At 38.8% G+C, this 12,745-nt stretch overlaps 1 protein-coding gene across 3 annotated transcripts in view; it reads right to left on the reverse strand.

Moving 5' to 3' along the window:
• PLK5 (polo like kinase 5 (inactive)) overlaps nt 1-12,745 on the reverse strand; it is a 37,088-nt gene that overhangs the window by 22,887 nt on the left and 1,456 nt on the right. For all 3 annotated transcript variants that reach the window (XM_075205457.1, XM_075205465.1, XM_075205472.1), the window contains exons 4-6: nt 10,986-11,115; nt 274-361; nt 93-188 (exon numbers count right to left, since the gene is read on the reverse strand). In XM_075205457.1, coding sequence (XP_075061558.1) covers nt 93-188; nt 274-361; nt 10,986-11,115 — 314 coding nt within the window. The remainder of the gene's footprint in view (nt 1-92; nt 189-273; nt 362-10,985; nt 11,116-12,745) is intronic.

The following is a 12,745-nucleotide window of genomic DNA, read 5'->3' on the forward strand; positions in this document are numbered from 1 at the left end:
AATTCACAAGGTGCCAAAGGTGAAATGCAGGACAAATACTTGTAGCAAAGAAAAAAAATACAAATCTCATTACAGTATCATGCATCTCTTACATTATGCATCCAAGAGCCCAGATGTCTGATTTGAAAGAGTGACCATCCTTGGCCAGAACTTCTGGAGATAGGTAGTTTGGGGTGCCACATATGACACTGTGGTGAAAAACACATGTAGTCAGAGAATGCTGAAATCTAGAAGCAGACGTCAACAGGTAAATAACATACCATCTATCCTTACCCTGGGACTTTTTCACACTGCTCCACAGTTGTTGCCAATCCCAGGTCCCCAATTTTTATAACCATGTTCTTGGCAATGAAAAAATTACCTAAAATGACATATTAAACTTTGAAACATGAATATCTGGACTAGGTACGGACAATCAATGCAGTAATATATCACAGTTACTCATATGTATATAAGTGTTTGTATTGTTGCACAGCATCTTCCATATTCAAATATAAAGCATAGTTAAGGGGCTATGGTATTTTTAATGTGCAGCTGAATTAAAGACATTATTGAAAATGCAGCCAATCAATTCACTTGGAACTAATGGCATCTCCCTTTGCTTCCAAACTATTTGACCGGCATGTGTACAACTACTGCCTGACCCCCTTTCCCTCTACTCACTTTTCTCAAGCCTCTGCAATTGGGCTTCAGACCTCAATACCTACTTTCAGAAATGTATAAGTATCATTTCTCCATACGTATCCTCCTTGACCTTTCTGCTGCTTTTGACACTGTTGATCACCCACTCTCCAACACACCCTTCACTCGATTGCTCAGTTATTTCCTGGTTCACTTCCTACCTATCAAACTGCTCCTTTTGTTTCTCTACTTCTGGCACAGTCTCCCCTCCACTCCATCTATCTGTCGGGGTCCAAAAATGCTCTGTTCTCAGCATTCTGCTTTTCTCTCTTTATACCTCTTCTCTTGATGGACTATAATGTTCCTTCAGTCTCCACTTCCACCCTCTATGCAAAAAACACACATATTTACCTTTCCTACACTGACTGTTCTCCTTCTCTTTTATTCTGTGTGTCCAAACCACTTTCTGGTATCTCCACATGGATTGCCTAAAGTTAACTAAAGCCCAACATGCTGAAAAAGAGCTTATCATCATCAACCACCTAGTGTTACTAGCTATACTCTAGACTGCCTCATATTGACAACACCACACTCTCCCTAATCCCCAAATGCTTGATGTCATCCTCAACTCTACCCTTGGCTTATCTCCACACATCCAGTCCCTTACATTGACTTGTCGCCTCCTCTTTTGAAACATTGCCAGAATATTCCCCTTTCTCACTCAGGATGTTACCAAAACCCTTATCTATTCTCTCATTATCTCCTGCCTAGACTACTGCAACCTCCTAGTATCTGGCCATTCCTTAACCAATCTTTCCATTCTACAAGCCATTCTTAAAACCTTGGTGAGACTGATGCTCACCACTTATGAAACTCCCTATACTACCTGAACAGTCTCTCCCCCATCTTTTAATCTTCCAATTGCTCTCTCAAAACCCTCTTCTTCACTATAATCCATTCTACAGTCAGAATCTACACTCCAGTCCCACTAATTCCTATTGTTTCAGCATTTCCCTCTCCCTCTAGACTGTAAGCTCTCACAAGCAGGGCACTCTCTACCCTCAAGTTTGCACCTCCTTCATCAACCCTATATATACTTGTTCTGCTTTTATGTGAGATCTGTTGCTGTAACTTTAGGAGTAGCCCACAAAATACTTACCTATGTCAGCAGTCGCGGCGGTGCCCGTGGCCACCGCGACCCTTCATGTCCTGCTTGTGACGTCCCGACCATCTCCATGACGACTGGGCGTCACTTCCGGTTACCACGTCCCGGTTGCCTGGGCAACAACCGGGACGCTTCAGGCTCTCTGCCGCCACGCCCGGCCAGCTTTCTAACAGCCGGGTGCGTGCACAGGGCTGTATTAACCCAGCCATTCTTGGCTGATTAATTATGCTGCAGCTTATTCATTAGTGCAGCTGGGCGCACTAGATCCTATTGGCCCGACTATTATTATTAATTAGTCAGGTCCTGGGAATACTATCAGGGCTTTGCCCTGATTGGCTGTTAGCACTATTTAAGGCAGTGAGGACTGAGCCTCACTGCCGGTTATAGTGTCCTGTTTCTGTACTGCTGCCTGCTACTTTGTTCCTGTGTTTGGTGTTTAACCTGAGATTGATTACCCGTGTATGACCCTTGCCTGTTCCTGGACTTTGAACCTGTGCTTCTGACCCTGATCTATTGCCTGAACCCGGATTCTGATTCTCTGCTAGTGACCCTGATCTTACGCCTGTCCCTGGATCCTGAACCTGTGCCTGTGACCCCTGACCTTGGTTTGTTCTCTGGATACGTTGTCTACTGCCGGCCCGGATTCTGGCCTGGACCCAGGGCCGTAACTAGGGCTGTGCGACAGGGGCGACCGCCCAGGGCGCAATGTTGAAGGGGGCCGTAATTTAGGAATATTTTAGGTTAATTTGGTTTAATTTGAAGGCTGGGGGGGCGGCATTTGTCTTTCTCGCCCCAGGCACTAGAATTCTAAGTTACGGCTCTGCCTGGACCCCACGCTGCTATCTGTCAGAACACTCTATTCCTGGATTCTCCTTATCCGGTACACATCTCTCGACCCTCTGTTTGTCTGCAGCCAAGTCTGTCCCCATCACTAGGGGCAACAGTGAACACCAGACTTCAGAGCAGACTCCGGGTTTTGCTGTACCAGCTGGAGGGGTTCCTAACAACCTACAATCGAGGTCATTTATGAAGACCAAAATGTCTGCTACACAGTTCAATATCAGTTCAATATTATTAAGCTTTATTTGTAAGGCGCCACAAGGTATCTGCAGTGCCACATATATTACAAACAATAGACAAACAATAGACCTTACAGGATAAACAGCATAGAACAATAAACAAGTACTACTTAGACTCCAAAGACACCAAACAAGACCAAAATCACTATGGCTGGGGCAGAAGTAATAAGTATGAAGACAGTAAGGACGAGGACCGTGCTCGTGAGAGCTTACATAATAAAGGGAGGGCAATCAGACAGCAAGCACAAAAGGGAGTCAGTGGAGGGAATCAGGTGCAAGAGGAGCGCGGACAGGGACAGGGGAGGAGGGAGGTGAGAAGAACAAGCATGTAGAAGGTTAGGAGGATGGCTGGTAGGCTAAGAGGTACAGATGTGTTGTAAGTTCCCGTTTGAAGGTGCACAAAGATTTGCACTGCCACCGAGGCGCATAGGTTTGTAGACCATGACTGCATTTGCTGAGAAGCAAAATTTGTAAAGTCTGATGAGGTAAGTTGGGCAGTGTACCTAGTTATACAGAGCAGTGCAAAAAGGAGATTTCATTTTGCAAAGTAAGATTAGAATAAGTGTACTTTTTTAGGGGCTTTCCTCTCTGTGAGGAGGGGCTCACATGGCCATTTCTACTCAACTTTAATTTTACACTTTTAGTTGGAAGTCACCAGTTCTTGCCCAATACTTTTAATGGGATCCATTTTGAACCTCCACTTTGTACTTTGGCAGGAGATGTGCATTTTTATGCACATTCAAAGCAATGCAATAAAAAGTTTCAGACACACAAATGTGCTATATACAATAAATATAAACCAAGTGTCCCTTCAATTTCATGATTAATATAAAACATAAATTAGGCTAAACAGAGCAGTATTTTAGGGTAGGAATGGTAATCTTTATTTTAACAAAATGGGAGGGGTGTACTAAAGTAGTAGGAGGTTGGATTCTAATGTGATGTTTACATATTTGTACAATGCACCTCTATACAGATATTCCCACCAACCTACACACCTGAGCAGACATGGTCCCTTGAATTGGTGGACATACAAGTGTAAGACCAAGGCGGGTGTGGTACACATCCATTGGCCTTTGTAAATGAATACCACTGCATGTATTGACCTTACTATGTCCAGTAGGTATGTAATACTGTTTGTTCTGCAAATGTAGCATTCAATATAATCAATTAAACTGTGCGACCAAGTGGCTAAATGTGAATGGAAAATAGTACTTAGTTGATAGCACTAAGCTATAACTTTTTTCATAGGCAAATAAGGTTACAGTTGGCAAGAGTAAAACAATGTTGATTAAGTACTTTTTGCAGCACAGTGATTATGCCATTTCCTCAGTATGTGTTAAAATCACTTTATCTATGTAACTAAAATAAGAATAATAATGTTTAAATACAAACTCTAAAGAAACTGTATGCTTGAAACTTAATTACTGTGGAACGTACATATTTTGTAAAAAAGCTACAAAAGAGAGTATTACCAAATTTGAGAGATGTAACATAACATAATATAATATAAAATAACATGACTTGTTTAATGGTTCCACATATGCTTGTTTTCTAAGGCATGCTCCTATTTTCCACCTGAAATGTGTAACACACAATGATATATTTTCTAAAATGCCAACTGCTAATGCTCCCAAATATAAAAAATAAAATAAAATAATGGTTTTATATTATTTGCTAAAAGAAAGGAAATTATAAGGTGAAGTTAATTATGGTCTGAGCAAACCTCAGGCCATATGGGTCTTCCGATTTTTCATTACAGGAGCCTTATGCTTGGTATGTAAGTACTCGGTTATTTTCTGTTATGATATGGTCAGTTGTGTCTTATGTGTCTATGAGTGCTAATTATTGTTTTCTATATAATATGAGTTTCTATATGTATGTCAAAATACATTTGTGGTCAAGTCCCCTTCATACCCCATGTGCTAAAGAATCCTGCACCAGAAGAGCTGATGTCCAGTGTTTCAGCAGCGAATGGGTTAAATCCCAGTGTGATGCGCCCAGGCTACAAAAATGTATTAAAATATGCACTTTTAAAATAAACGTGTATATATAATGTGTGTTCTGCTACGCCGTAGGTGTTAATGTCAGGTTAAATTCTGGCACTGTGTGTCAGTTTATGGCAGTGTAAATATGTTTTAAAATGTGTTTTAATGTATTTAAATATACATCTAAATATATATGTTTAATTTACACTGGTTGTCAAGCCATCCCTTGATTCAGGGGCTGCAGAAGCAGCCCCTGAATCAAGGGGTGGAATGTAACCACACAGTAACCCCCCGGCAACCGCAGTACAGTGGCGCTTCATGAATTTAAATGTCAGAGAGCTCCAGCAGTGAAAGCCCAGGGACCGTTGGCCTAGTGTCTAGCCACTCGCCCTCTGGAGACAATTTTGGCTTGAAGGGGGATCCAGACCCCAGTACAGGATCCCTGGAGGTATTTGGTTGGGAGACTTAAAGATTATGATTAGGGGGAAGCACACCCACCCCTGTCGCTAACAGTGTAAAATCTCTCTAGGCTGATTCATGTGCAAGCTATATGAAACAGCCTGGTTAAAGGGACAGGAGTCTGGATTACCTTCTGCAAGCACGTGTATAAGAAACTGTATATAAAGAACAGTATTGTCCATGAAAAAGAGTATCCCATCTTGTGCTTCTGGCTGATCACCAGTAGCTCACACTGGTATGTAATGGTAATTGTAAGTACCCTTTAAGATCAATAAACATAATTCTACTTTTAAGCTTTTAATATTCTGCATGTTTCCTATTTCCTGCTGTACTTTGCGATGAAGGTAAACTCTATCTGTTCCCTGCTGTACTGTGTTGAATTTAGCACCCTGTGTCAACACTCTGTCTACTACCTGCAGTCTTGATCCATAGCAAGCAGTCAGGATGAACCAGCTAGCCACCAACAAAGTAGAGATGCTCACTGACTCCCGTGAAGTGGTTTTGGTTTTGGATCTGGATTAGCTTTGTGTTTGGGTTTTGGTTTCGGCAAAACACCCTTGTGTGTTTTTGTTTTTGTTTTGAATCTGTATTCTTTTAGAAAAATTGCTAAAATATGCTAAAATCACATAATTTTGCACTTTTTTGATCCTACATTATTATTAACCTCACTAACACTAATTTAAAGTTGCAAATTTGCAGTCAATTTTGACCACCTCACAGGTCACAATATTATTTTCATACACTTTCAAACAAAGATTGCTACCTCTCCTGTTTCTGAGTGAGCTATGGTACAGTAAAATGTATCTGCAGATTTAGACCAAGCCAGTCAACCCTATAATTTCCATTTCAGCAATGACTCTTAGCAATGGAGCACTCTTTTTTGTCTGTTACCTATATAACACTTCTGAATTTGCCTGCAAATTCAGAAGACAAGCCTGCTAGCCCTCCTATTTGTATTTCAGCACTGACTCTTAGCAATGGAGTACTCCTCTTTGTCTGTTACCTATATAATGCAGTAGAATTTGCCTGCAAATTCAGAAGACAAGCCTGCTAGCCCTCCTATTTGTATTTCAGCAATGACTCTTAGCAATGGAGCACTCCTCTTTGTCTGTTACCTATATAACACTTCTGAATTTGCCTGCAAATTCAGAAGAGAGGCCTGCAAGGACTAGTATTTGTATTTCAGCAATGACAATTAGCAATGGAGCTCTTGTCTTTGGTTGTATATAACACCGTACACTTTTGGTGCAAATTCAGAAGAAAAGCCTGCAAGGACTACTATTTGTATTTCAGCAATGACAATAAGCAACGCAGCTCTCCGTTTTGTGCTACCTATATAACACTGTAGAATTTTACTGCAGAATTACACCAACCCTATAAGCACTATTATTTGTATTTTTCTGCAATGAGATTTAACACTGGATCTATGGAGCTCTCCTGAATGTCACTGATTACTTTGTTTAACACTGCTACCACCCTCCTCTTTCAATTCTCTAACTTTGCCGCCCAATTGCTCTACACTCTATGCTACCCTTTTTGTATCCCTCTCTCAAATGGCGCTAGATCGCCATGGAGGGCGGTATTTATAGATTCCAAAACTCCCGAGATTTGAGATACGACAACGTCACAATGACGTTTTGCTTCGTTTTCTAATCCTAAAAAGCGCGAAAGTACTGAGCCGACTCGGTTTAGTACTCGGATCCCCCAAGTTCGGGTGTGTTCGGTTTTCGAGGAACCGAGCCTGAGCATCTCTGCAACAACAAGGTGCCACAGCAACTATACAATACACTACACAGTGAAGGAGCCTGTTGGTGGCAGCAACTACTCTCCTACAACTAGTGAACAGTTGGCCCTTACTGTCGCTGTCTGGTGTCTAAGAACACCAGTAGGATTGGTCAGTAGCATCAGGTTAATGACAATAGGAGGGAACCCCAAATAAACCGTAGAGTGATAAAAAAAAAAAGCAGGGTAGCAGAGTAAGTCCATTCCATCACAACACTCATTAACAATATTATGCAGACAAGCATCTAAAAATGTTTGTCTTCCCAGTGAAAAGGACATGTTTTTAAAACATAAAAATGAATGGCAGATATCTTAGCATTTACTCTTTTTGCTGCTTATTAAATGAGACAATCCAGTGCATTTGATCTACTTTCAACAATAACACTGAATCCACAAATAATAATACCGTAATGGACATTTGAACAATCATTTATTTCTAGTGAATTATGTTGCAAGCTACCTTTATCATTGGTATCAAAGGGAATTAATATTACAGTGAATATGAAAAGCATTCACCTCATTATCTTTACAACATGGAATCAATATGGATTTATAATGGAATTATTAACTCTAAATAACACTAAATGCTCTGTAATGCCAAGTAAAAAAGCAACTCTAAAGATTTTTCTTAATTGATTAAATATCAAAAGAAATATAATAATTGATTATTTACGTATCTTCCTGTTCCTTTGTTATAATACTTAGAAGCACCTTCTCTAGCTTTAATTACAGATTTGAGTCTATATGGGGGAATATTGGTGAGCAGCAATTTTTGAATTATTCCACAGTTTCTTGATGGGATTGAGGTTTGATCTGTGACTAGGTCACTCCAGTATCAATCTGCGGTTTTTGCAAGCTGCCGATAATCAGCCACTTTGTGGGGCAGATTTCAAACAGCAATATCTTTAAAGGCAAAACATCTACCCTCAGGACTTTGATTTGCTTTATTTAAGCCACTCCAATGTGGATTTGCTGTATGCTTTGAATCATTGCCCTGCTGTTATATCTTCTCATCATCATCAACCTTGTTTAGTTGTAAGACGCCGTAAAGCTCTGCATAGCCAGATAGTCGGTATAACCAATCATACATGAAAACTGAACAACAGCATACGAAGTTTACAGATAAGCTGCAGGAATGAAGTAGATGGTAGAAAAAGCCCTTTCCAAGGTCTCTTTCAGACCACACCAGATATTCCTCCAAGATTGGTCTTTATTTTTGTAATCCAATTTATCCCTTATTTTGACAAGTTTTGATGCAGAGGAACATCCCCATAGTATTATGATCCCACATCCATGTTTCATGGTACGAATAATGTTCTTGGGATTATGCCCAGTGTCTTTTTTGATTCTATGATGTAATAAAATGTGAAAAATGACAAAAGGGGTCAAAGTCTTTTATAGCCATTCTACGTGTTAAGTTATAGATATGTGACTTTACTTGTGTATGTGCCTGATTGTAAATATATATTAAAACACTCACTAAAGTATGTATAGGCATTTGCATGTCTGTATTTTTCAACACTTATTTATATTTAAATGTATATGTGTTTGCAAACAGAGCTTGTCCTGTAGACAGAGGAGTTGAACATTACTAGAATAGATGACATGTGTTCCTCTGAAGCTCCTGCCAGAAACAGCCATGCTAAGTAACTGTGTCTGAGTTTTAAATTTGTAACTAGTAGAATTTTTGACCTGTCTGGTTGAGAGCACAAAGGGGTAGAGGGTTCACTGATGGGGTAAAAGGACTGGCCAGTCTCTTTGCAAATAAAAGCTGTTTATTTCTAGCACGTCCTATCCCTTTCTTTTATTTAAAGCAACACTATCATCAACATTGTGCATAATTTATAGTTATGTTTAAACACAGCAATAACTGACATGCTAGTGTGGAAGAGGGAGATATTTTTTCTGAGTCTGGTATTTCTCCCTAGCCTTTTGACTAAATTAATCTTGGCTCAATAAATAAATGCAAAAGCCTAAAACTAATGAATTGAAAGCAGGTTAATTAAGTCAACATTATTTATATACTGTGTGTATATATATATATATATATATATATATATATATATATATATATATATGTGTGTGTATTTCTAATGGCATGTCTGTCATTAGCAGAACTGTAGAAGGATTTACTTTGAAAATATATTTGATGTATAGGGGCCTGATTCATTAAGGATGTTACAATGCAAGGGGTGCAAACTAGTTTTCTGTTTTGCACATTAGTTAAACACTGACTGTTTTTTCATGTAGCACACAAATATCAACTTTAAATTTCAGTGTACAAATAAGCTATCAAGTATTTGTGTGCTACATGAAAAAACAGTCAGTATTTAACTTATGTGCAAAACAGAACACTAGTTTGCACCCCTTGCATTGTAACATGGTTTTGTCCAGGAGACTGAAATAAGATACCTCTCCATTTAAGATCCTTAATGAATCAGGCCCTAGGTCTGTATATAAAGATGAAAAAATAATAAATATATTTCTATAGATATTCTCCTACTTCTTGTACGGGCTGTGAGTTAATGTTAAACTGTTACCTAGCAGTACAAAATGTCAAGAAAGGGCAGCAGTGGCCAAGGACAGAGATTAGTGAGTGTTAGTACAAAACAGCAGGAACATATACTGATAACAAGACTGAGTGCTCACAGCAATCCACTTCCTTGCTGATCAATTAGGTCATGGGGGAAAGTGAATATGCAGTTTCAAAATGAATAACCATGATCTGTACAATATTTTGACAGATTTTTGAAACATAAAAAAGTCAATCTTTATTGTGGTCTAGTACCCTCTAAGGAAGGCACGCTTGTTATTTATTTGGTACGATTTTACATTGAAGTCTCAGGGGTAAATTTATCAAGTAGCGGGTTTGAAAAAGTGGAGATACTGAGATATTGCCTATAGCAACCAATAAGATTCTAGTTATCATTTTTTTGAGTACATTCTACGAAATGACAGCTAGAATCTGATTGGTTGCAACATCTCCACTTTTTCAAACCCACAGCTTGATAAATTTACCCCTCAGATTGCATGGTTTCAGGGCAAGTATACAGAAGCAGCTTCTCTTATTGCATTCCAAAATGAATGCTACAAGAGAAAAACAATAGGAGAAAAATAAAATTGGTATATTAGCGCGGTCTATTGATAGCATTGCTGTGTGGTGTCTGTGGATAACAAATACACAGCAGCACAGAGGTTTGTAACGCTATATGAGGAACTGTTCATATGGAGCAGCCCTTATTAAATACGACAAAAAATGCTTTACACACTTCAAGTAGCTGAAGTATCTTATTTTCTACTTGAATGCATTTGTGGATTCACTGCTGTGTTCCTTATATTTTCAACGTATACCGCAAAATCATTTCATACAATATCTAGAAATTATAGGCTTTATTTATTTTCACTTTGTATTTAAAAAATGTCTGATGTGCTTCATCTACTTTTGATGATCCTCTTAATGTGTGCTATATTTATAGACAAAACATATCTTTGAAAGAGTATATATTTGAGGAACACAAGGCTTGTGAGCTACATGTACGGACAACAATTCATGAATGAGTCTGTGAACGTGTGAAGCCATTATGTAAAAGGGTGACAGGCCAATTTAGAGATGTAGAAAGATGAGAATTACGTGAGTAGTTCTGCGTTTTATTACATGTAGAGTAAGTGCCAGGTTTTCTCAGTCTGTGTGTGGAATGTCCTATTTCTGGATCCAGACTGTGACAGAATATTCTGGGGAGACACTACGTGACCGTCTTGATTTCGCTTACAAAATAAATGCATGCTTCATTGAGTTGGAAATTACATCCCAATACTATGAGAATGGCTACAAGTGACAGAGAGCATCCAATGTACAGTTACAGCAGATGTACTATAAAATATGGTACTCACTCAGTTTCAGGTCCCTGTGGATAATACCATGCTGGTGTAAGAACTGCACCCCTTGTAGTATCTGCTTCATGTAGTATCGCACCTCAGGCTCTGTCAACAGTTTACGTACTCTTAAAATGTGAGCAAGAGACTGCAGGAGAATAACAAAAGGACATGGAAGTAAACAATGAACATATAAGAACAGACAACCAAGAAATGAAAGAGGGGAATAGGAACATTTTTGCACTGAGATTCTATCATTCTTTGCTGCAATACTTTAGCCCATCGAGTCACTCATTTGAAGATTATTGTACAACAATAGACATCCCCTTTGCTGTATGCTTTATAGTTCAAAAATACTATTGCTACCCAGGGGTGGGTTAAGACGATATGGGTTTGTACATCCACTATGGGCATTTCAACTACATGTCAAAGCCAGATGCATGGCTTGCTGTATAAGGTACATTTGACATGTAGTCAAGACTTGCGTGCTCCTGTCGCACACCCCTTTTCTGGTCCTGAGTCACATTATGGACCCTCACCTTCCCTTTTCACATATTATGCACCCAACATTCCCTGCCATTGTCACATATGCTTCCCACCATCCCAGACCTTGTCACATATGACAACGACTCATATATCCCCCTTCCTCCCATTGTCACATATTATATGTCAATCCCACTCTCCCCTTGTTACATATACTCTCCCGCCACTCAATTCTGCTACATATGCCCCAAACAACCCCTCTCCCCTCCTACCCATAATAATTAGGTTGTTTTTAAATCATTGTTATTACCTGCTCTAGTGAAGTGAAAACAAACAGCATTTAAACTATTAATTTAAGTTAATCAAAATTTTAAATAGCTTTTTTTCAGCACTAATTGTTAACCGTTCAAATTATTATTACATTAAACAGTTTTTGTTCTGTTTTTTATTATCAAAGGTGTCTGGTTGACTACGGAGGACATTTCTAGTGAGTGGGGAAGGGAAATGGTGTGTGTGTGTGTGTGTGTTATGGAATTCTTTTAGAAGAGTTGTTAGTTAGCATAGGGGAAATATGAAAATAAATGTTGTGGAATAGTTGAGTTAGTCTTTAATGCACATTGCTTCTACTAAGGGGAGACATGGTGATATAGGTTATTTAGCACATTGTCCTGAAGGAAAATTCAATGTAAAGCCACAACTGAAGAATGTGCCTTACTTATAAAAGCTATGTTACATCAGAGTTAGTACCCTGTGTTTGTGACACTTGCCAGTGCAGGGCGCTGTAGCATAACCTCTAGGCTATGTAACACTTGTGTCTGACCATAGGATTATAGACCGACAGATAGAAGGAATTACAGTTGTCAATTACTACTGTATGTAATAATGTCCTATGATCACAGTGCTGTCATAATGAATGGGAATTTTTTCATTAAGAATAAGCTATTTTGTCCCTTTAATTAAGGCTATCAATTGTATTTTATTAAAAAGTTTCACTAAAGATACTTTATTAAACATATCTGAATATGTTATCTAGCAGTATATGTTTTTATATTCTAGGCCAGTGATAAGCAACCTGATACACTTAAGGGACAGCGGTTTTGTTTTAATATATATATATATATATATATATATATATATATATATATATATATATATTGTTATATGAAGAGATTTTAGTGCACTGTATTTGTTTCTGTTTGGAGTTTATGCTTTTTTGCTGGGATGTGTAGGCATTCCCTGATAACAGCAGCCTAAGCCTAGCAGATATTAATGTGTGTATTTTTTTATTTTTTATC

This window comes from Mixophyes fleayi, chromosome 1, assembly GCF_038048845.1.
Source record: "Mixophyes fleayi isolate aMixFle1 chromosome 1, aMixFle1.hap1, whole genome shotgun sequence".
NCBI lineage: Eukaryota > Metazoa > Chordata > Amphibia > Anura > Limnodynastidae > Mixophyes > Mixophyes fleayi.